The sequence below is a fragment of the Aulonocara sp. 'chitande type north' Nkhata Bay genome, linkage group LG11 (genome assembly GCF_057382095.1).
Source record: "Aulonocara sp. 'chitande type north' Nkhata Bay isolate Kocher_YH1m ecotype deep benthic linkage group LG11, A_spYH_male_GT1.1, whole genome shotgun sequence".
Classification (NCBI taxonomy): domain Eukaryota; kingdom Metazoa; phylum Chordata; class Actinopteri; order Cichliformes; family Cichlidae; genus Aulonocara; species Aulonocara sp. 'chitande type north' Nkhata Bay.
In genome coordinates, this window is record NC_141354.1 from 29,080,261 (window position 1) to 29,104,892 (window position 24,632).

The following is a 24,632-nucleotide window of genomic DNA, read 5'->3' on the forward strand; positions in this document are numbered from 1 at the left end:
CTGTGAGGTTATGTTTATGTCAGGGATGTCAAACTCATTTACATCAAGTGGGCTGGACCAGTAAAACTGCCCTTTCTGTCAGTTATAATATACGAACATTACATGAAATTTCATCAGCAGTTCCCAGTTTTTCTACACGATAAAGAACGGCTGCTGTAGGAAATGAAAGAAATGTGTCAGCATGACTCTTTGGGCTTAAACTGTAAGAAATAAATCTGTAAAATTACAGGAAATGTTCTGCTAGCTTGTTGCTCAGACTGTGATTTAGGTATAAAACAAAGAATTTTTCCTTTTTTTAAAAAACCATTGTAAAACACAATTTCTCTTTCACATTTTCCAAAGCTGTCCAGTGGGCCGGTTTAGAGTCTCTGATGGGCCAATTCTGGGCCCTGGGCCTTATGTTTGACACCACCGGTTTAAGTGAATAGTCGGAATCAGTGATTTGGCGTGAATGAAACACCACCGTGTGTGTTTAAACATGTGTCGTTTGGGGTCCCAGGAGGACTCAGGTGCCATTTGTTTCAGTCTAATCCGGGAGGTCTGTCAGCAGGAGAGGAAGCAAGCAGGGAGCTCCGTTCATGTCTTACCTCATGAATCTTTACTGGTTTTTGTTGTGGCAGGTGTGATTAGCACATCCTGATGCCTCGGTGGATATGGGCCTGGTTTTTTTTGTCATGGTAGACTTTGTGACAAGTCATGGTAGGAAAACACAGGTGTTTCTAATAACATTAACTATGGCAGGTGGTCCAATAAGCCAGGACACTGCTTCCACAAAAAGCAGACATGAACCTGAAGCTGCTACATAAACATAGTCATGATTTTAATTTCCCTGCCCTCTTGATGTGTACATGAAAACATGCTTGCTGTTGTTTATACATGGCTTTATGAAAAGAACTTATGAATTGAGAACCAGAAGAATACATGCTTTGAATCTGTGAGTGTGTGTGTGTGTGTGTGTGTCTATATGTTCTAATGGGACCTCTAATTAAGACTCTGGGTATCTGCTATCTGTCAGCACTGATCGATCGGCTTGGAGAGTGACAGCTCAGCGTGTGAGTGTGTCTGTGTGTGTGCGTAGATTTTGCTTTTCATGCTCTCTGCTTCATGTCATGTTATTTTACATGTAAGTAACACAGTTGTAGGAGGAATATTAACACTTCATTCATTTTCTTTCGCATGTACACAATCACACCACTTTTTTTAAAAAAAAGAAGACAAAAGTGTGAATGTTTTTTTCCTGCATACTCATTCAAAAACACATCACAGTCCCCACGCACCTTCCCCCAAACCAAAGGAGGGTGAAGTGTTGGACAGATATTTGTTGTTATGTGCCACATGCACTCACAAACACACAGAATTATAAGTAATAAACTGATAATGTTTATGGGCATTTCCAGGTTAGTATGTGTCACTGAAAGCCATTGCGCTTCATCTTTCTAAAATGGTTATTTTATTCACAAAGGGGAAAGTTTAAACATCATAAAACAGAAGAGGTGGTGGTGCGTGCTCACTCTTTACTTTTTTGTGCACTTTCTTCTGCTTCTACCCACTTCTTCTTTTTTCCCCGCACACATGCACAGGTAGAGCTGTTCACAATTGTCTAACAGTTGCTATCAATCACCTGGCTGTTAGAGACAGAGAGTGTGTGTCTGTGTTAGCGGTAACGCTGTTGTGCAGGACGGCAAGTGAGTGATGGCGGTAACAGTATAGACGGCATGTGCTGTGAAATGTCACCGTGCCGATCGATGGTGTTTAACGAGGCTGGAGGCTGATCTGGACCTCATGCTAACATGAAGCTCTTCTCCCCGCCCTCTTCCTCCCCCTCCTCACTTTCCTAATCCCTCTCTACTCTCTGTGAGAGCCCGAGGGTCCCCCAGGAGAGAGACAAGGCCTTTTACCTGTCAAGAGGCTTTTGTGTCTGACAAGTCACACACACACACACACACACACACACACACACACACACACACACACACACACACACACACACACACACACTTAAAAAAAACATGTAAAAATGTGGCTGAAATTTGATGTTTTGTTACCTTATATAGAAAACAATATTTTGTTTGTGCTTTTTCTTTTTTTTTGTCAATGAATTATAAAGAATCAAAACACAAGACACAGCCGGGGTCAGAATAATCAGAACTAGTTTATGATTTCAAAGTGCTGAACAGAAAATCCAGTGAACCAAAGAGAAAGAAAAAACAACAACATATCGAACAGGAAACTCTAACCAAAGAAGGACATTGAAAAAACAGCAACTTTTTTTCTCTTTTTTTGTTTCTCTTCAAAAAACAATGCACAACTCGTACCACAATATTTGAAAAAGCTAAAAACACTTCAAAATATTAGTTTTGTATATATATATATTTATATATATTTATATCTATAGAATTTGATTTTTTTTATTTATTTTAAAACCGTCGTCATGAGGGTGTGAGTGGGTGGTGGAGGCCCTGGGGAGATTCCCATAGAGCTGCAGTCTGAGACACAAACACAGGTCGAGCTGTTTTGACAGGCTATGCCAGCTCTCGACAGCTTATAACACACCATGCATATGATCCTGGCTTGTCTAAGCGCACACACAAAGACGGTAGGCGATCATGTCCTCCACACTCACACAGCCGCCGCGATATATAAAACGATAAAGAAAAAGAGCATGAACGTGGAATGTTTCACCCCTGGACGTACAGCTGTCTGTCGAGCACCCTCCTCTCCCTGTCCCCCAGGCGAGCAGGTAGGGTGTGTGTCTGTGCTTCTAGCCCCTCTCAGGGTGTAAGTGCTTCCAAAGCCAATTTCTGTCCATGTTCATTCCTCCACACTTCTACTCGACCTATGATTTCAAACTGAGTTAATAAAACAAACAAACAAAAAAAAAACAAAAAACCACATAGTAGAGAAAGTTCAAGTCTGGGTGACTCAGTCATCGATCGTTAGTGCACAGTATCTCCTCTGCTGTCTAAAGCAAGATGGGAGACTGTCTTTCTTTTTAGCTACTGACAGTACAGGACAAGTTTTTGTATTAAAATAATTTAGAGTTTGAAATTAGATTTCCCCTCCTCCTCCATCCCTTCCTCTTGTGGCGCGATAGCACTTAAGGAATTGCACTTGTAATTAAGAGCCCGCCTCAACAGCCACTTCCATGTGTTTATGAAACACCTGTGTCCTGCGTCGTAACATTTTGGCCCACCTACGCCTACGCCGCTCCACCTCTGACATGTCGGCACATTTCGGAACGATCACCTCCCCCTCCCCGCACTCTCTCTTTTACATCGCCACCTCTCCCAGCCCTCCTTTCTAAATGGAAGTCCTCAGACAGAACGAGCCAGGCCGAAACACAGATAAACAGTACTCATAAACGTCGGTTCTTTCTTTGTTTTTTTTTGTTTTTTGTTTTTTTTGCCGAATAAGCTGCAACCCAGATGGAGCGAGGACAGTCAAAAAAAAAAAAAAAAAGTCACTTTTCTCCTGTCCATCTCAGCCTCATCATCCTCCCCCCTCCTCCCAGCGTGGGGCGAAACAGGAGGACCAAATAAAAAGTGGTAAAGCGTTTGAGTAATTGTCTTTTATACAGGTGAAAAGCATTTAGCTGGTAGTCCGTTTGAGTGAAAGGCGCTCTCGTTTGGTTGTCCCCGTCGAGTCAAAAATATTAGATTGGCTCTCCGTGCGCTGCATCAGTCTTGAGAGAGAGAGAGAGTGCCTCTTCTCTCTCTTCTGGGTGTGTTTGCATGCTCCTTTGGGGAAAGGCCTTGACAGGACGTGACGTGGGTTCATTTTGCTGCATGGTTAGCCCGAGTCGTCAGTAGGGCAGAGTGTCCAGGAACCTGTCAATCAGTGGCGGAGGCGCTACCAGATCCTCCAGCTTCAGGTAGAAGATTCGCTGAAGGCCTTGGGTCCTCTGGGAACGAAGCTCTTCCCTTATACCCAAAATACGACTCAGAGAAGGCGCGGCTTTGGACGAGGAGGATGAAGGACTGCAGCCCAGGTGGTCTCTGAGACAACAGATCACTTTATTCTGCAACTCCTCAACCCGCTTTGAGTCCTTCAGACCGGGGATTTGCTCTGTAGATTCGCAAGAAAGAAAGACGGAGAAAGAGATGTTAGGAGAATAATCATTAAATGGCCAAAATAAAGTCAGTGGGGAAAAAAAATACACACACATATACATACATCAGAGCTCATTCAGCTGAAAGAGCATTAGCTACATCTTCTTTTATATTGAATTCCACCTCATTAGCCCGTATGGCTCATGTTCTTAACAGGCCTTAACCTGGCTCATTCACTACAGATCAATACTCAGTCTAATCTAATAAGCCCCCTTCTCACTGATGTACGTCCACATGCACGGCTATATGAGCACATTTTTTATTTTATTTTTTTAAACATTTGCACAGAAAAAAAAGTCAGTGCAATTTCAGAAATTAAGACAAAGAGCAGAACAGAAGTGCTCAACAGTTAGCTGATTATGTGGCCCTGTGAGCAGCAAAATGAAATTAGAAATGCACACACTGCTGCCCATAGCAACTCCAGTGGCACTCGTACAAGGCTTAATGTGACACTAACTCATTCTGCAGAGAACAGGGTGTCCAGCCCCCCAAACACAAACACACACATACAGGCACACCACGAGCTGTGCTGCAGGGAGGCTGCCACTAAGACCCGTCTCACTTTGAGGTATCCATTATCCGAAGCTTATTTACTGTTTGTTTATGTGACTCTTTTGTTTGTTGTGTTTGCCGCTGCAGAGTCACTCCGGCCCTCCTTTCAGCGCGGCTTTCAGACCTCTCGCCACACAATTCCGCTTCCCTGTCTTTCTTCCCGCTCTCCCTACCCCTTCTTTCTCTATGAGCGTGAGCTCCCGGGGAGAGATCGATGACTGCCTTTCTGCACAGGCCACTCTGAAGCGGTCGATCGCCTGGTGGCTCTGGTGGCTCTGTCGTGGCTTTGCACTGTGTGCTTTGCCGAGGTGGCAGAGCGCCACTGAGAACACCGCAGACGCCATTCCAGAGCCGCGCTCCACGGTGGGCTGGTCGATCAGGAACAGAGTTAAGTGCTCCCCCAGAGGGTGAGGATGGGGTTGGAGGGCTCAGACAGAAAGAGGTTGAGGAAGAGGAGGCGGCGGGGGCAGGGTGAAATAAGGAAGCTAAAAGCAGGGGGAGGGGGATTTTTTTATTTAATTTAATTCTTTTTTTTTAGCTACTGCACATTACTTTACAGCATCCAACACCCTAAAACTGTTTTAAAAAGATGAATATAAACACTTAACTGCAGACTAGTCTCTGTCGCCTGATGCATTTTACTTAAAAAACAAAATCTGCCTCGCCTGCAGCGTGTGTGCTCTCAGAGCAGGCTGCGATTCTCCTTTCATTTTTCACACATGAACACTGATTAGAGGGCCAGGTGTGTGGCAGGTGCAGCAGGTGCTTCTGGGTATCAGGTTCTTGTTTCGGGGCAGAGATGTGTGGGAACACGCATGCACATGTGTGTCTTTAAGCGTGTGTCTGACGTTAGAGGATGTGTCCACCTGATCACTGTCACACTGAATCACCAGGAGGCAAAGCTCCGGACAACAGGAAGATGCTGTGTGTGTGTGTGTGTGTGTGTGTGCGCGCGCGCGCGCGAGCGAGCGAGCGTTTTATCTGTATATTCATGTTCAGCTTAAATGATTCGCAGTGTTTATGAGGAGTGGAGAGGCGATGTTAATAACTTTGAGCACAGGTGACTATATGCAACCACAGAATTAGGACCCCTTGATTCTTGTTCCTCTCGCTAGTAAGCTCGTGATTGAAAATCTGTGGTTACCTGTGAGCAGCACAAGGGCGGCCAGGCAGGCGAAGGCAGAGGTATCCAGATTTAGGTTCTGGAGGTGAGCGGAAAATTCCTGGATGGAGTCCAGCCACTCTCCGAACCCACGAAGGCACTGGAACCTGTGCAGCACCAAGCCGTTACAGAACACTAGTTTATCCTCCGACAGCATCGATCTGAGGAACCGAGAGAAAGAAGAAGGGGGAAAAAAAAGAAGGAAATGGTGGACTGATTAGATCGCCGTTTTCCAGAGAAAACTGTATTTTCCCTCATGTATTGTAAATATAGCTTGAGATGCTGGGGCAAGGAAACAATTACAATAAAAAACAATGAGAAACCTGGCAGTGTGCGCACTCACGCAGAAACGGGACACACATCAAACACAAGCATGCAGCTGATTAAGGTTGTGTTTCCAAATTACAGCATTTTAAAACATTCCTGCGTTTCCTTGCGGCAGGGTGGGGTGAAGGGTTAGGGCAGAGGGTTGCTCTGTGTGTGCGTGTATATTTGCAGATAGATAAACTGTTATGGCTTTAATGTGCCCAGGCTGTGGTGTGCAGTGGAAACACAAGGTTTTAATAAGGAAATGAAAAGTCTTCTCAGATGTATTTAACCATCACTTACTCACGACACACAACATCCCACTTCTTTGACATCAAGCAGAGAAGGAGGGAGAGAGAGAGAGAGTGCAAGCAGAGGATGATGGAGACCTATGACTGGTCTCTATTAGTCTCTAAAATAGGAGCCCGCTCTTCTTTGGAGAGCTGCAACTGTGTTTAGTTGAAGAAGGATAAACTATGAGAGATGGAAGATCTAGGGGAGAAAGTGTGTACTTGGAAAACAGATGATATTAAAGAGAGAGAGAGCAAAGAGGGGAATTAGTGTGGAAAGGGAGGAAAGCCTCAAATTGCACCCTGCACAAACTTTGGTTTGGCAGTTATGAGGATAAACTGCAACGCTATTTGTGTCTAATTAGACTCAGTTCAAAAGAGACACGCCGTTAGGCCAGACACATGCACATACATGAGAAAGCATTAACAACTAACATCAAAAACAATTAGCACCAGCGATCGGGACCAAAATATTCTTTGTACTTCCAGGAAATCACAAGAAGAGAGCACAGAGAAGAAAGTGAATAACAGGAAGAGGTTGAGAAACGATGCCCCTCACCTATTCTCACCTATTGCTGGGGAAGAACAGCAAATTTGTTTTTGATTTCGATCCCTCGTATCATCTCCTCTAGGCTGAGGTTGAAGTCCTGACTTCTTGTCAAACATCTCTCACAGAACAGATTCACCTAATTTTTCATTGCTGCACCAGGTGCGACCTTAATGTTCCACATGTGAAACTCAAAACTTGTACTTGGCTGATCAAAGTTATATCATTGAGCACCCTTGAAGCCAGCAAAATTCATATTTTTAGATCACTCCCTGGAAGTTCTGCTCTGAACTCCTGCACCTGTGCGCCTGCGATTACACCCGGGGCCTCAGACTTGCACACAGACCACTTAACTTCTGTGTCAAACTGGCCCCACGGTCATGTTGGGGCTCATCGCTGGTGATGAAAGCTGGATCTTCTCTTATAAACAAAAAAGCAGTTTTTAGTGGAAAGGTCTGCAGCATTCAAGACCAAAGGTACCGCAGTAGACGACTGGAGGGATGATCGTCGTTTACGTTCCACATTCCCCATGTTGTGCCTCGTGAATTTGCAGGATTTGACTGTAATGCACTGAAGGCATCTGAGGGAGGAATATTCAACACAGACAACCAGACCAGCACAGTCATTGCTCACTTTTCCCCGAAATAAAATTAAAGCTGAAGTGTTTCTGATTTGATCGAGCGTGTATCACAGGGGCACAGGAGCACAATGTGATTTGAGGGACTAAAATCAACAGCATTGCTCCAGAACACCTCTTGAAGGGGAGATCGGTCAAAATTCAAAACTTTATTAAAAGTTTAGCGTCAGCAGGGTCATTTTTGGAGAATTTCGCGAACATGAGCGTGAACAGTCCTTGTCGATGCACGTTTGGTGATGTATATTAGTACCTGTTATTTCCACAACATACCGGCTGTATTTCTGTGCTTAAGTAAACACAGAGCTGACCAAATAATATCTCACAGGACCATTTCACCCGTGTGAGATAGTGCCACTGGAGCAAAAATACACAGACAGGCTGGTAGATGCGTATCTAGGCAGATGCACGCACGCACACAAGCACAGGTGGATGTCTGCCACACATTCCACTCACCCCTGACTACGCTGTCACCACGGTAATCGACCAATAACCACAGAAACTGTTAGGTAACGGGGTGCTTACAGCAATGCCGGCCCAGAAGAACGAAGCAAATTTACTCTATGCACTCTGAGCACACACTCACAAGCACACAGACGCACGCTTGAGTGAGGGTCTGCGGGGCATCTAGGTTCAGCACGGGGTCAGCGAGGAGATGCGCTGCATCCATCGCTCCCACGGAAGACAGAGAAAATAAGACAGCGCTGTGTTTGTGTGCATTTTCCTCTCTGCCGTGGGAGTTTGGCCGATTGGAAGATGAGCAGTGTGTGTCTGTGTGTGTACGTGTGTTTGAAAGAGGCCCCTATGAGTCCACCCTTTAGAGTGAGTCAGAGTCCCAGCCTGATCACCCCTCCTGCTGGGACTGTGATGGCACCGCCCATCCTCTACCCACCCTGCACCTGGACCTACGCTGGGAGGAGGACAGAAAGTTGGGATTCTACATCATCAGCGAGTGTGAGTAAGTGTGCGTGTCTCACTGTGTTGGTCTTCTGCCCTAGACGACAGCGCAGACAAAGAGATGAGCTTGTAGCCCCCCACCACCGCCACCATCTTCTACCCATAAATTTAACCAGCCGCATGCCTTGCAAGAGCAAACTGGTAACCCAGGGTAATTCTGAGGCAAAGATGGGCCGGGGCAGTCACAATGGCACCACAGGTATCCATCAGTGAGACACACACGTGCTCTCTTGCTCAAACACACACACACACATACATACATCAGGGGGCGCATGAGGTAAATGAAGCCCATTGTGTTTTTATGTTGGTCAGCTGAACTGAATATGTATTTCCTTCCATAACAGCGGCTCTTTTCAGTTACTCAGCTGACTAACTTTGAGATGGAAATTGATCTTGTCAATTCACAGTTCACAATGTTAGCACAGTTTTAGCCCGCAGAACACACACACAGATCTCTCTGTGCGTCAGATATCAGACGAGCAGAGCGGAACTCTGTGGGTGTAGCTGCTGTCATAGCTACAGACTCCATTCATAATTTGGTTCATATGGCGATTACTCAGCTCCACTCCTCCCACTCTGGAGATACACCAACACAGCAGCACACAGCTTTGCCAGCACAGTTATGCACTGTACTTTAATCGGAAAGGGTTTAAGTGCCTCTTGTTTCTGAGACGCTAAGCAAAACAAAGTTGCCCGTACAAGTGTAAGTCGGTGTGGTTCAAAAGCTTGAGAGGTGTGCATAGGAGTGGACATCCAAGTTTAAAACAGGTGTTAAAAGAGGCTCCATTTCTGCCTACTTACCTGTGAGCCAATCGCAGCACAAACAGCTCCAGGAAGGCGGAGTCTATGAGCAGGTTCTGATCGTCACGCTGAAGCTCGGAGAAGCCGGGCAGCCTCTCCGCCCAGCACCTTGTGGTCTCCATCGAGATGGTGAGTAGCCTGTAGAAGAGGTGGATGTGTTCGACGTCCGAGGAGGAGGATGGCGGGTCGGCAGCGCTGAACTGCAGATCAAGAAAAGAAGAGAAATTACTGAAATAACTTGTAAACTATCTGTATTCGAAAATAAACTAATGCATTTCTCCAGTTGAAATGAATTGTTAAGGGCATGGGTTACCTGGCTGTAGTCAAGGTCACGAGGTGTGCAGTGAGAATAAGCCCTGAGCAGAGCAGAGAGGAGGCTGAGGGGTGGAGAAGGAGGAGATGCCTCCGTCTGCAGGGGGCTCTTTGGTTTGGAAGGCAGACGACCTCTGCGCCCCTTCAAGCTGTCAGTACGCACCACTAAAACAGAGAAACACAGAAGGCAAGAGGTTTTTGAGTTGGACGTGGAAATATAAACTCTGCATGCACAGTCAAGTTCTACCCTCCAGCGGACCGGCTTGATATCAGCTTTTCATCACAGCGAAATAACGACTAAAAGGTTGGGAGAGGTCTCTGCAGGAGTGCTCCCAACATTGCCACGATCTCCACACACAGGAGGCCACGAGCCAGCAGATGGCAGTGGAGCTGTTCTGCAGGCTGCAGACGGACGTGTGTTAATGCAACACAGAGACATCCAGTATGCATTTTGTGTGGGTTTGTTTGCGTTTATGCATGTGGATATGTGGGTGGGGGTATTACAGGGTGTGAGACAGGTGACAAACCTCATGGGAATGGGGGCAGTTTGAGTGTCACGCTGATTCTACACATCATCGAAACGTGTCTGTCTGTGTGTGTGCACTATGCAGCAACAGTCAACGCATCAGATGTGGTGAACACAATGACATAACGGGAGAATCTTTGCATAAGATGGTCAGCTTTGAGGCTCTGCTAAACAACACTGAACTCAGGGGCTTTAAAGGTGGCAGGGACTAATTGGTATGATGTGTATCATACTTTCTTCCAACCACAGACAGGCGTTTCTGCATAGACAGTTGTGTGATGCTACCACAGGCTGGGCCATTACCGGCCTATTAACCACTGACTGCAGAGACGGGGGCTATGATCACTGACTGCAGGTCTGATTAGTGTTGCATTATTAGGATTAACTCTCAAGAGTCCAATGCCACCATCGGGTCACCTTTATGACACTTGCATTGAAGCAGTTGTGTGCATATGTGCTTGTTTGTGTGTGTGTGATTCAGGTGTGTGATCTCCTACCTTCCTTCACCATCCCCACGCTCAGACACTTCTGAAAGCGGCAGTACTGGCAGCGGTTGCGTCTCCTCTTGTCCACAGGACAGTTCTTACTGGCCAGACAGACATACTTGGCGTTTTTCTGCACGGTGCGCTGGAGAAAGAAGAAACAGGCATGCCGATAATCAGCCTCCAAACACAATCAACACCTAATATTTGATTTGTTTAATTCAATTTCTCTCTCTCTCTCTCTCTCTCTTTCCTTGCCCGTCAAAGAATGAAAGCGAAGCTCGCAGGTCAGATTTTAATTACGCGCTGAAAGGCGGCGGTGACATCAGTATAATTAGATAAAATTAATTTCCCAACAAGCCTCGCCTGCAGGAGGGACAATTTTATTAGCGCCGCAGCTGACAATAGAGATCCAGCGCGTGGCGTGCGGAGGCGGGTCCCTTGAGACGGGGTAGAGTTGGGTGGGTGAGGTGGAGAGGGGTGGGGGACGAGCGGCCGCGAAAGCTGCCTGATCAGATTGTTTGTGAAGCTCGCGGGTCAGCTCGTGGCACCTTCGGGGCCTCGCGCATCGCGCCTCTCTCAATGGGCCCCGCGGGAGCTGTTTTCTCCTCCGCTGGCTCGCGCGATTATTACTGACCTTATTAAAATGAAATCAGAAACGGGCCACGTGGGAGGAAGTGGAGAGGGGGCTCAGCGAATACAGGGAGGACAATAAGTGAAATTGTAGTGCGCGCGCATCTATGGGGCCAATCCTGCGCGCTCGTGACCGCGTATTGAAGGCAATACTTTGAACGGACCGTCCCAGTAAAAGCACGAAGTTCTTCACTCGCAGCACGAACAGACCGCAGACCGACATTATCAGTTCCAATGAGGCCCGAAGGCTCCACGCTGCCCGTGTCTGACAGGAGATTAAACTCGGGGGTGAACCTGCGATGACAACACCGTAAAACCCCCACAAATACTCACTTTACCACCGCGTTTACCCGCTGTGACTCCAGCACTCCACTCAGGCAGCGCTTATAACTGAACTGTAATTTACACATAACGGAAGTGCCACGGCTTCTTTAACGCTTCTAAAACACATCAAAACAAATAAATCCAATTAGGAACCCCTCGCGCCGCACATGCCCGTCCCCCCCAGGAGACCAATAACACACCAATTATTCCATATGCTTCGGCGCGAGTGCGGAACCGACGCGTAATGGGCGCCAGTGCCGGATGAGAGTCGTTGCCATGGCACCGCAGATCGCTGTGAATGTCTCCTTTCATCCCTTCAATGGTCGGCGACCCGTGCGCGCGAGGATAAGTAAGTTATGGTCATTAATGTGGTCGAGAAAGGGGGGTGGGGGATGCATCCAGTTAGATGGTGTCCGAATTAAACATGAGGAAGGCTGAATGACGCACAAGTCTTCCGTGCGCAAACTTTTATTTACACTTTTAAAGAGGTTCGGAGTCATTTACGCGATTTTTCCCGATACTAACCAACAGTAAAGCCCACGCGAACACGCCCGGAGCGTGTTCTAAAGATAACTGTGACTCTTTTTTGTGTTTTCCTCTCTGAAACTTTAAAATCTCCGGTTTCCCTGGCGGTGTGCTGGGCGGTGCGCATAAAGGTGAAAGTGGAGTAGTCTATAAGCTAAGTTAACCCTGCTGTTTGTTCAAGGAGGAAATTCTTCAGTGACCTCAGGCTTAATTTAGATGTCTGTTTCCAAGAAAAGCCTGAGTTTGCAATCATCAATTAAGGGCGCGATAAATTAAGCTCTCATGAGCGAGCGCTGGCCCTTTCTCTTCTCTGTCTGTCTGTTATCATCTGTGTGTCTGCGTTTGTGTGTGTGTGTTGGTTGGGGCTCTTGTGACTTTGCTTTCTAATAATCAGCAAAAACGATGACTGGAGTCACTATCAAAGCTTCAAAGCTATAACTAGTCTCTGATGTGATGTGTAAATATACATACATATATATGTGTGTGTGTGTGTATGTGTGTGTGTGTAGTACACTTTGTTCTAGTTCAATTAATTTAATCTTCCCTGTCATTTTTCCTTGTGTTTACCCCAAATTTCATTAAAATAACAAGTTTAAATGTACTTCGCACCAGGCCATATTGTTTCTGTGGGCAGGAACTGGATTAAAGTGAAAAAGTTTCAGTTAGATGTTGAGTCAGAATTGAGGAATGAGTGGTGTGCACTGAAAGCACATTCACAATTGAAAGTATTCTGACAGGAGTGCAGATACTATGGCTGTTGTAGGGGCCAGACAGAGGCGTGCAGAGACAGATTCTTGACATGTAACATGTACTAATAGCCTCGGCTTAAATTAAAAGCCTTGAGGGACTTTGCCCTCTCCAACCCATCTTAAATCCCAACCCCCCTCTGGTTGCTTCCGACCGCTGATTCTCAGTTTCTGCCGTCAAAAAAGTGCAAAAACACATGTAGACATCTGTATCCGTGAGCTGACTTTACTGTTTTTATAACTCTAAAATCCTACACACTGGGTTTATATGATCAGCTTACACGTTTCCGAGCTTGTTTTTCCAATTATCTTCACCAGCACACGGATGCTTACCATAATTTCTAGGACTAACATACCAAGCAAGCCCTGGAAAACTAAAACAGTGTGTAGCAGGTCTAAAACAGCTCACCGGTTGGTTAGTACAGTGGGTGCATGGAAACAGGGGACTTTAATGTTCTTTTTTTTGATAACATAATGTATTATACTAACAGTTGGAATAGTTTTTTATTTTATTTTAAAAATTGAAATACTGAATAGGTTCACTAAATTAATGGAAACCCGTGAATGGAACACATTATTCAAAATAATAAACATGCCCAAAAAAAAACAAAAAAACAACAACCCTGACTTGTTTAAGAGCTAAAATTAATTCACGGGGAAAATGTGCTTCAAATTGCACTAATGAAATAATAATTTACAGCAAGCCTCTACAACGGTTTAATGCCTAATAACTATTCATGGATAATTAAATATAATCAGGAAAATATTTTTCGGGCACAATAAAACCATCAGGATAATGGAGGTGATTTGCCTGAGAATATGTGAACAAGGAGCAGGTGTGTGTGAGACACATGATTTAGTTTCTGCTGCTGCCGCTGCATCCTGGATTCACGGGGTAACAGTGTGAAAAAAACACATGTTACAGTATGTTTTTCTATATGTGTGGTTGCCTGCATATGTTGCGTGAGGCGGGGATGGCTCGCTGCATCTGCATATGTGTGTGTATGTGTGTGTGTGTGTGTGAGAGGGAGTGTAAAGGAAACATAGCGAGGTTTGACAGGCTTTGTGGCTGCGGAGGGAACACTGCAGCGAGCAGACAGCCCGCAGCCTGCTGCCACCAGACGCTGCTTTCATTAATTACTAAATAAAAACAAATTGTGAAACTAATTGAAAGGAAGGATAATTCATTTCCACCTACCAGAGGCATTATTCAATTACCTCGGTGTGTGCACCCTCCTTCTTGCTGTCTCTTAATTTTAACTCTCATCTCGTGCAGCCAATAGAATGCTTAACAAGTGTGCCGGAAAATGTTTTAATTCAAAAACTGTGCAAATGAATTACTCCACTGTCACCGAGTGCGAGTTCACTGTAATTCCAAGTGATGTGCCACTAAGCCTCAAATATATATGTATACACACGCACATGCACAGCAATATAATATCTCGCTTGTCACGTCTGTTGTATTTTATGACTTGCAGTATGAGGAAAATGGAAAATGAGTCTGACTAAAAACCGGCTCTTGGATTGTGTTAAACTGTGTTGTCAGCGCGTTAGCACGTGCGGCAACATGGGATGTGAGACAACAGGTTCAGAAGTGTTAGGTTGAATCACTTGAGGGACCAAATTTCAAACAGATTCATATCGGGTTGAGCATTATGCAAGAGAATTGTGGTCAAATTCGTGGCCGCCAATTGACTAAAAACACGCCGTCAGAAAACTGATTTCAAGAAGGATTCCTTCACCATTACGTGCTCGCACACCGCGTTATTTCTGAGTATCTGAGCTCCTGAACACAGCTGTTATTTTGGAGAGAATATATGTTTTTATCATCCTGTGTTCTCATGCAAGCAATCACAAACACACACGCACACATTTACACAGAGCCAGTGCTTATGCACACTTTGCCCACTTGGTTGCTGGGAGAAACGACCCCTGTGGGTGTGTTGTGCTTTCGCAATGACTCTAAAGACGATTTAGAGAGTACAGAGAAGGGTGTAGAGTGGGAGCAAGGCAAATGCTAGCAAACTGCTCCGACTTAAATACGTCAGTCAGCTTGCAGCCAGTTTACAGATTCTGGCTGAGATTTTAAAGATGGAAAGTCTGTTATGAATGTGAGAGGTTAGAAACAAGAAGGAATACTTCAAAAGATGCAGAGGGGTACAAATGAGGGACAGGTGCGTGATGTCTTATTAGAAACCACAAGACTCAGAAGTACAAGAAAACAAAAGAAAACCAAAGACCAGAACGGTTGAAACTAGAGGAAGACTTTAATAATAGCTGTGGGTTGTTGTTTTTTTTTACCTTGAAGAAGCCTTTGCAGCCCTCACATGTGCGTACGCCGTAGTGCTGGCAAGCCGCATTGTCTCCACACACCGCGCAGGTTCCCTCTCCCTGTGGGCCACGCGGGGGTGGAGAGGGCAAGCTGTCTGCTAGTAGAGGGCCACAAGGTCCAAGTGCCAGGGAGCGAAAGGCGAGGCTGCTGCTCCCTGCTCCGCGGTGCAGCTGGTACAGAGGCTGCTCCAGGGGTGGGACGTGAGGATGGGAAACTGATGAGGAGGAGGAAGAGGAGGAAGAAGAGGTGCGAACCAGCCCTCCTCCCAGGCTATCATAACCGCCGACGCTGCCTCCACTGTGGGGCGGTGAATGCTGGTAGAAGTGCGGAAAACGGGGGGACTTGAGGGGGCCGGTCTCCAGGCTGGAAGGTAGAGAGTGAGGGTGAGAAGGAGCCAGGGGGTGCTCCTCCCCCCACAGGAAGGAGGTGCCCGGCTGGGGTGGCAGAGACGGGGTGGTCGGAGTGGAAGGGGGAGACTGTTTAAAGTACATGGTGGAGGAGGACATGGCCTCCAGGGGTGGGGCAGTTGGGTAGCTCTCCTCCTCCTTTTTGATGGTGGGCCTGTGCGTGGGCATCTGGTAGAGGCACGAGGACTTAGGCTCGTAGCTTCCGTCCACAAAGACATTGAAGCTTGGGAGAGAGGTGGTGGCAGCTGCAGAGATCTCACCCCCACCCAGGTCCAGCTTGGTGTAGTCGGGGGTCATGAGGTCAGAGCTGTAGCTTTCAGTCTGGTAGCTGAAGGACTGGCCAGAGTAGGCTGAGCCTGGAGGGGCCGGCCCGTACTGAGCCTGCACACAGGGCATATCTGTCGGAGGAAACAGAGCACACACGCAGGTTAGAGCTGCGTGGCACATCAGACCACATGTATCCCAAAAGCTTCACATTCCCATGTTAGTAGGGCACAGCTATATAGCAACAATCACTGGGCAGAGAAGAAGAATTTATGACATTTTACAAACAGTGATTTAATCAGAGAAGCAGGGCTTCATGTTCAGTAAATCTGCAGGATACAGGCAGACTCTATTGGATGCACATGCACACAGTGGTAACACTAAACAGGGTCAACCATTAAAAAATAAAAAAAAGAAAGAAACAAAAACAATCTGCACAGCTCTATTGGAACAGGCAGTTTGCAGAGTGTTATAAAAGTTTTTCTTTCAATGAAGAGGCTGTGAAAAGCTTTAACCAAATCTTTCCATTTGATGCAATTTACACCCATTTCTGCTGTTAACACTTCTTGCACTTGCACTGAGTAAGTACAGCAAAAAAAGGGAAAAAAAACCCTGAATACTGAAACACACACACACAAAACTTCGAACATTGCTGATTTTCCTAGTTAGTCAAGTTAGAGAAGCTGCAGTTGATGATCCTGAAGCTCAAATACAAGAATCTGTATGTGTGTGTATTCTGGTTAGTCAGATGGAAAAGCAGATGAGATAACATTAAATAATAATGGAACCCCATGGTGGTGCTGGATGCTTGCTGCACAGACCCTTCACACACACGCGTGCACGCACACCCTCTCATGCACACGCACACTGAGATAAAGACGGACACGCAGACACAGATATTTCCTCTAACTGCTGCAGACGCCAGTCGACATGTCTTCACTTTCCCCCCTTGATTTAATTCTGCTACAGCAACAGGCCACCAGCTCATCGTTTCTCTGTGTGTGTGTTTGTGTGTGGACTATATGGTCTTATCAAAACTCTTACGTAATATACAACGCCTGCGTTTGCGTGCGTCTGCACGTGTGTGTGTGTGTGTGTGTGTGCATAATAATAATCAGTCATGAGTGTCAGCGCAGGCAGGCTTTTGTGGTGTTTGCTCGTCTCTCCCGAGCAGGGAACTGTCAACACTGCGCTGCTCCCATTGACGCCCAGCATGCGCGAGCTCTGCCGTAATCGCCCCCTTTCCCTGTACGTCATGTTTGTCTAGTCAAATACGGGATATATCGGTACTGCAGTTGTTAAAGCGTTCACAAATACCTCCGCCAAAGCGGTCTCACCTGAACTTTTATCTATTTATAAAGCAAGAAAAAAAAGGAAAATAGTCCTGATTTTATATATATATATATATATATATATATATATATATATATATATATATATATATATATATATATATATATATATATATATATATATATATATTGAGATAAATAATTTTTTTTTAAATTCTTTGCTATAAATATTTTTTCTTTGAAATAATTCTTATTAATTTTTATATTAACCATTAAATATGCAAGCATAGTGTATCAGCAGGCTCATTAAGCCGCTACATTTCTTTCCTTCTTTTTATTTTAATTGAGGATATGAGTCAAGCTGTAGGCATACGTGTGCTTGACGTCATCAAGATTTTTTTTCTTCTTCTGCGAGTGACCAGCTCTTCAACCCACGTGGAAAAACACACATGCAGCATTAAGGGCGTCACGGGGCCTTTCTGGGCTATACCTAAAGACCTTTTTTTAAAAAACTGATTATGCATCAGAGGAGGAAGAGAACCAGAGAAAGAAAAAACAAACTGAAAAAAGGAGAGTACAGTGGTAAAGGTTGCGGCTCTCTGTGTTGTGTCAGTAGGTCAAGCCTCAGATTAGGGGCCATCAGTGTAGAAATGTGTGCAAGACTTACTGCACGTGGCACATGCACATGTTTATATTTAAATATGGTAAATTTCTGGTTTTTCTGTGAAGAGATGAAAGAATGAGAGAGAAAAGGGTAGGAAGGCTACAAAGTAGTGTGATGTTTGTCTGTCGGGTGAGTAAAGAAATTCCTTCTGGTACACACACACACCACCACCACCACGTGTGTTCATCTGCTTATAATGTTCACGATGTCAACATGGACTTGTATATGTTCATTCTACCAAAAGCATACACCCTTATCCTGAAAACCTGTAAAACCACTTGTCTCTGCGAGTGTCTCACCGTCTTCGTTACTTGACTTTTGTTGGCGTGTCTAACCTTCACTCACACACCCATGCTTACAAACTTGCATCCTCTTTTACACACTCACCACAAGTGCAAATAGAGATCCATCACCGGAGCTTCTTAGTTGTTAATGTCACCAAAGCAAGTCAGTGTAGGGGATTCTCAAAAGTCCAATACCACCATCGGGTCGCCTTTATGACACTTGCATTGAAGCAGTTGTATGCATATGTGTCTGTTTGTGTGTGTGTGTGTGTGTGTGTGTGCAAGCAAGAGGACAGACAACCCAAGCAGAGTCAGACATAGGTGGTGCAGCATAGTGAGGCAAAGGGAAACAGTCTCTAACCTCGAGGTGTGCATTTCAACTGGACAAACTGCAGCTGTTCCAATAACTGAGTGCGCTTGTTCATTGTCAGAATGCCATAGATCTAACAAATGAAAACATGAAGGTGCAGACATAAATTACAAAAACACAGATTTTCTTTATATCAATAAACTATAAAACATTTTCGGGGAGTCAGCGTCCCACAGCGTAGAGTGATTTTTACTTTTTTCCCTTTACACTGTGCACACAAAAATAACAAAAAAACAAAACACAAAGCACAGAGACACACTTACACAACCAGTTACTTCAGGGTATACAGTGTAGTTTCTATATTGAATTACAATGGACAAAATTGTGTGTGTGTGATTGTATTATATATAAATATATATATGATTCACATTTCGCCTCCAGGTTTTGGATATAGGTGTGCCTGGCCTCAGAATTGTCTTATCTTAATGACTGAAATGTCAGCTCACTTGCCAGACAAAATCAACCCACACACATACACATGGGCTCACGACTGCAGCACAAACAAAAGATCACCAGAACATTGAGGAAACTTCAACTCATATTTTGACCTTTAACAGGAGTAAAAGAGCATAAATATACACATAAATAAAACGACTGCCTACCAGCTGATATTCAGATCTAACCCCTGTGTTTTAAACTACTAAATAAAAATTATATATATGTATTTAAATATTTTTTTTTTCAATTTTTGGGAATGTTGTTTTTTTCTTTTCCCCCCCACAATAAAACAATCACCCGACTCATATCACCAAGCACTCCACAACAGCAACACGAAATGAAAGTGTCAGAGCCGCTGCACTCGTTACAAAAGCATCAGATGAGAAAGAGATTAAAAAAGAAAGAAAGAAAAAAGGGTAAGATGAAAGTGAAGACAGACTGAGCGCTTGTTTCTGTACCTGGTGAAAGAGCCTCGCGCTGAATGGTGCTGGGTGTCCGGGATTTAGGGGTGGCGTGGCTGCGGCCGGGGCAGGGCTCCTGGAGCGGGGAGGGCTCGGCGGGCGTCGCTAAGGAAGTGTCCGACCGCCGGGGCTCCGAGCTCGGCTGGGCGCGCTCTTCCGAACCTGTGCCTGGGTGAGACATGGCTGTGTTAAAGCCAGTGGCAGGCTGAATAATCAGGTAAGTGCCTCAAACGCTCGTAAAGACTTAAAAAAAAAAAAGATTACTCAAAGAGAAGCGAAAATTTATTTCTTTTTTTTTCTCCCTCAAGAATGGAGACCTTTGTTTAAATTGCTTCCACAAACTTCAGCAAATTCAAATTCGGTGTTCAAAATTTCCTCACACTTTTAGAAAAAAATCGGACAGAGAAACATTTTTGTACAATTTAAAGACAACCAGCAAAGCTTTCGTTTCATCTCAAAAGCAAATCGTTATTGGCACAAAAATCTCATCTGAGAGAATCAGTCAGTTTATCGGGTTTAAAAGCAGTAGAAAGAGATAACAGGGGATGTAAAGCACTGCGCTGAGACGGCGCAAATTCAAATAACTACCAGTGCACACGCTGGAAGGCAAATTAGGGATAAGATTTAGACTTTTACATCCAACATAGGGCAATTCTGACAATAAATATGTCACTGAGTGCATCCTACAAAGAGAACCACAACTGAGGACTTTGGGTTCATTTCAAAACTTTGCCTACGTGGGCGACAGGTTTCATTTTAGCACTAACGTCTTCGCCGTTATTATTATTATTATAATTACTGCCTAATAGATATTTTGCACCGTAAAACAGAAATTCCACCAGTCAACAAACTATGCACGACTTCTGAAACAAAATAATAATAATGAAAAAAAAAAAATCATAATACAGACCTACAAAAGTGACAACTTTTATAAAAGCAGCTTGCGCCAGTGGCTCCGGGCCATCGCTTTTCTTGCCTCTGATCACCGCCGCATTCGCCTGCTCAGGGTTCATCCAGAGGGGAGAGAGAAATCTAGAAAACTGTGAGTCGGACCTGAAACCAGACCAGCGGGCTCCCGTGCGCCGTGCGCCTCCGACTCCCTCTCACTGCAGCAGGGTGCACCGTGGCCGGAGGATTTCAAGGCCCAGAGCGCCCCCTTTCTGTAACACACTCCTATATACTCTATCTCTCTCTCACTGTGGCTCTCTCTCCGCCACACATAGACCCCCTCTATGAGACGGTCAAGTTGAGAAGACCACGCAGTCTCCCTGTGTGTATCGCAAAACAGCTTGGTGACAACCCACAACCCTCATACGGATCAAGACTAGGAGCACCTGCAGCTTCATGTCAGTAGCCACTTTTCACCAAACTTTAAACCACTTCTCAAAGGATTTACTGGACACCCACGAACCCCCTGTCGGTGGTTCTTTTGTCGGAATATGGCTCTTATATAGATGTAATCCCTCCCAACAGCCCCCAAATAGGTTGGAATAAACAAAAAAGCACAAACCAGAGTAAACAGACAAGTCAAGCTGTATAACATTGATTTGATTAGGGCTGATTTGGAACAGTTAAGCCATTATTCAATTGTGTATGGAGCCATTTGAGCACTGAGAGAAAAAAAGAGACATCTTTAGGCCTGAAAAATGATTTTGTTACAGTAACAGCACAAATGGGAGTCAATTTGAAATAAGCTGAAGTCATCTCATTCTTACATAAAGTTGTGAAGCTAAACCCGTAACTGCGTAAATACGCTCTAATCAGAGCCTCCGAGGGGAGTTAAAGAGATGAAGATGATGTGTTTTTACTTCAAACAAACTTATTTTTGTACAAAGTGAGACATTCTGCCTTTTTCTAACTTTTTTTTTAATGAACCCGCGGTCTCCCCCTACTTTATTCTCAGACCGAGCCGGCCGGTGGGGCTCTGGCCCTGCGCGCACCGGTAACCAAGAGAACGACAAAAGAGCTGTAAAGCACGCGCCCCGGAGCGCCGGTAGCCCCCGGTAGCCCCCTCGCACCAATAACCCCGGACAGCGCGAGGCTTCCAGCAAACAGAAACAGAGAAAAGAAAGGACATAAAGGAGAGAGCAGAGAAATATGCGAGTAGCCTAGCCTACTGTAAATCAGCCCTGAGTGGGAGCCTGTCACTGGAGCCTGCGTGCGCGCGTTCGTGCGTGTATGCGTAAACCTGAGTGTGTGTGAGGGAACTGAGGGGGGGAAAGAAGGTAAAACCAGCAACTTACTTAAGTACCTCAACCCGGTGTTGTCAGCTTATTATTATAAACTATGTGACTGGCCAAGAGGCACGATAGCTGCTGGAGCATGCTTCACGGTGGGCTTCAGAAATGTTGTTGTGGCTTTATGGTTGAGGGTGTTTTTCCTGCGATACATGGCTCATGAAATTCGGAGGCAATTTGAGTACCAGTGTATCTTGGGCCAGTTTTATTATATACGGGTTAATGGTAACTGTACGCTCACTCCATGTTACTGAAGGTTAAATCATAGCGCAGTCCGGCACCGACAGCCGAGCGATATCTAAACTCAAACACACCCACAACCTCACAAACACGCACTTACACACATCTATGTATATAAATACATTTTATAAAAAGACACCACCCCCTCAAAAAATTAAAAATTAAAAAAAGAAAAAAAAAACTCCGATAAGACACCCCCCCCCCACACACACACAAAACCCAAACACACCATGGCTTGAAATGAAAGAGCATTAAGTCTCCTCTCCGAGCTCCTGCCTGAATGTAGGTTACACCGCTCTTCACTCAGACCATTTGTGCGTCCGACTCCACTATTCATTGTGAGAGTGAGAGGCATCTCATTTCCATGACAACCGGAAAGGATAAGATACCTTCTCCAGCGCAAATTAAATTCAGAGTTCAGCCTCATTCGCCGTAGGAGAACCCACACATAGGCACAGACCAACAAACATGACCGGCAACACGCGTGTGCCGGTGGCTGACGTGAGCAGCAACAGGTTAGGCACACAAAGTTGGGCAGCACGCGCACAGATGATGTTAGAGTAGTAAATCCATCATGGCTTTTGATATAGGTGGCGAAAAATTAAATACGTAAAGCTGAGGGTTATCTTCTTTCGGCGTGTTTCCGCCAAGATGTGAGGCAGAGCTTTACAGATTCATTCATTCATTCAGTTTACTTACTTGTTTGCTGTAGCGGTTCCGTCTTTACATGTAGTGGGCTAATAACTTCGCGTGAAGTATCCGTTTTCCATCCAGAACAACCGCAAAGAGATAAAAATAATGACAGGAAAGAAAAATAATAATAAAAACACTCTTAGTGATCTCGGAGAGGCGCTGGATTCGTCGGCATTAGAAAAAGAAAAGGAAAAAAAGTTCCGTTCCTTCCACTTACTTTTTCTAAAGTATAAAAAGTAGAAAATGAAATAAAAAAGAAATCATCAAACTCCCGAGTGGCTCTAAGGAGCGAGTCTGCGTCCGTCCCCGTGCTGCTGAGTGTGTCAGTGCTGATGGGTGCTTTGCAAAGTGTGCTCTTGTAACGCGCGTTTGTTTATGTGCGCCGTCTGAGGGGAGAAAGTCAAATAGTGCATTTATGTGGGCTCTGCCTCCACACAGAGCTCTTGGTATGCGCTACGTCAATGTGACGCCATGGGAGAGGTGACGTCACCCAGTGTAGAGCTCCCTCTCTCTCTCTCCGTACAGTACAAGACACATAAGCCCCGTGTGCCGTGCCAAGGAAAGAGAGAGCGAGAGGGGTGGAGAGAGAATCTGAGAGAGCCAGAGAGCGAGGCGGTTGGTTTGATGGTTGCAGGAGAGGAAGCCGAGGGGGATCCGGCGGGCGAGCCTGCACCACTAGCAGGAACTGTAAAGAGGCTGTTCTTCTAGATTACTTAATCAACAAAGTATAAAGTAAACACAAAACCTTAAAAAATGCAAACAAATATTAATAAAATAGATTTTAAATTTAGGTTCATCATCAAAATATCCTATTTCTCTTTCTGCAAACACAGCATATTAATAAAGGTAACAATAATATTAGTCATGAGCATGTTTTCCCATACAGAACACATGCTGGGATGTATCTAAATATTTCCAATCAACTACCTGGTGATACTTGTGCTCCATTACTTTTCAGAAGCATGTTTTAACCCATTGTACACATCTATCCACAAGTAAACTTTAATCAAACATGTCAAAAGCAGCATTTCTCCGTGTAATGGAGCTCTTTTAAGGTGTGTTTCCAGAAGGGATTGTATGAAGATTATAATATCATTATAAACCACCATAAAAGCACACTTGCATAATTTTGGTGCCTTTTTAACGTGCTCCGAACAGATTTTTACCTGAAATTGCAGATGAACCTGTAAATGAAGGGCCTCAGAAAGGACTTTTTTTTTTTTTTAATCTTAGGTAAAGTCATTTGCTTATTTATTTGTTGTACAGAGCAGATTTTAAAACAACAAACCAAAACAACAGTTGACCCAAAGTGCTTTACAGGAGTGATCATTTGTAATCCAGATCTCCAAGAACCCAATTGCAAACACAACTTACAGAAAAAGACCATAATACTATGTGTGATATGTTTTCTGGTCAGGGCACTGACCATCAAGCATCACCGTTAGTATAAATCAGCTTCTCTAAGGTTCATTTCCAAGCATTTGTTTAAGGTAGTGGTTTTCAAACTTTTCCTGGCTTTTTACACCCCTTTTTACACCCCTCAGAAACAGGGAAGGAGCCAACCCACACAACCATACTTTTATGTTTTTTGAATTAATGATTAACACAAAAGGGAGAGCCTTTAGCAAAATTGTGTTTATTCTGGCTGCAAATAAAATCATATTATTTTGACTTTGGTTCACTCTGTATTTCTTTAGTGTCTGCATGTCTCACCAGGCTTCATGCCCATAGTCTGAAAACAATTTTCAGGCAAAGGCATTAAATGAAAAATCACCACCTAAAGCTCAGACTATAACTGGGTTATTTTTCCAAGAGAAATGCAGATAAATATGTTTTAAAAACGGGTAATATCCCACAAAAAGGTAATATCCCACAGCCTTATTTTGGTAAAAGATAACAACATCAAGAAAAGCCCTGATACATGGATATTTTAAGTGGGTTGAGCTGGATGAGCTAAGGCTGTTTTTAAAAAAAAATGTTTTAAAATAAATATATGCGCAAAAATTTGTTGATTACAGTTTTGAAGACTGGTGAAATGACCTGA

The 24,632-nt window shown here is 44.7% G+C and overlaps 1 protein-coding gene across 4 annotated transcripts; it reads right to left on the minus strand.

Annotated features, from left to right (window-relative positions):
- Window positions 1-2,147: 2,147 nt before the first annotated feature.
- Window positions 2,148-23,038, minus strand: nr4a3 (nuclear receptor subfamily 4, group A, member 3). 4 transcript variants are annotated; one of them, XM_086311887.1, is made up of 10 exons: window positions 22,806-23,038; window positions 22,595-22,639; window positions 19,416-19,586; window positions 18,511-18,592; window positions 15,208-16,043; window positions 10,694-10,823; window positions 9,672-9,835; window positions 9,359-9,558; window positions 5,806-5,984; window positions 2,148-4,065 (listed from the first exon to the last, which is right to left on the minus strand). In XM_086311887.1, the coding sequence occupies exons 4-10, from the start codon at window positions 18,572-18,574 to the stop codon at window positions 3,803-3,805; spliced, it is 1,836 nt and encodes a 611-aa protein (XP_086168013.1). In that variant the 5' UTR covers window positions 18,575-18,592; window positions 19,416-19,586; window positions 22,595-22,639; window positions 22,806-23,038; the 3' UTR covers window positions 2,148-3,802. The 4 variants fall into 4 exon arrangements, with proteins under 4 accessions (XP_086168013.1, XP_086168012.1, XP_086168014.1 ...); XM_086311886.1 differs by having other exon boundaries at window positions 22,595-23,038; XM_086311888.1 differs by lacking the exons at window positions 18,511-18,592; window positions 22,806-23,038 and having other exon boundaries at window positions 22,595-22,727.
- Between the last annotated feature and the right edge of the window lie 1,594 nt (window positions 23,039-24,632).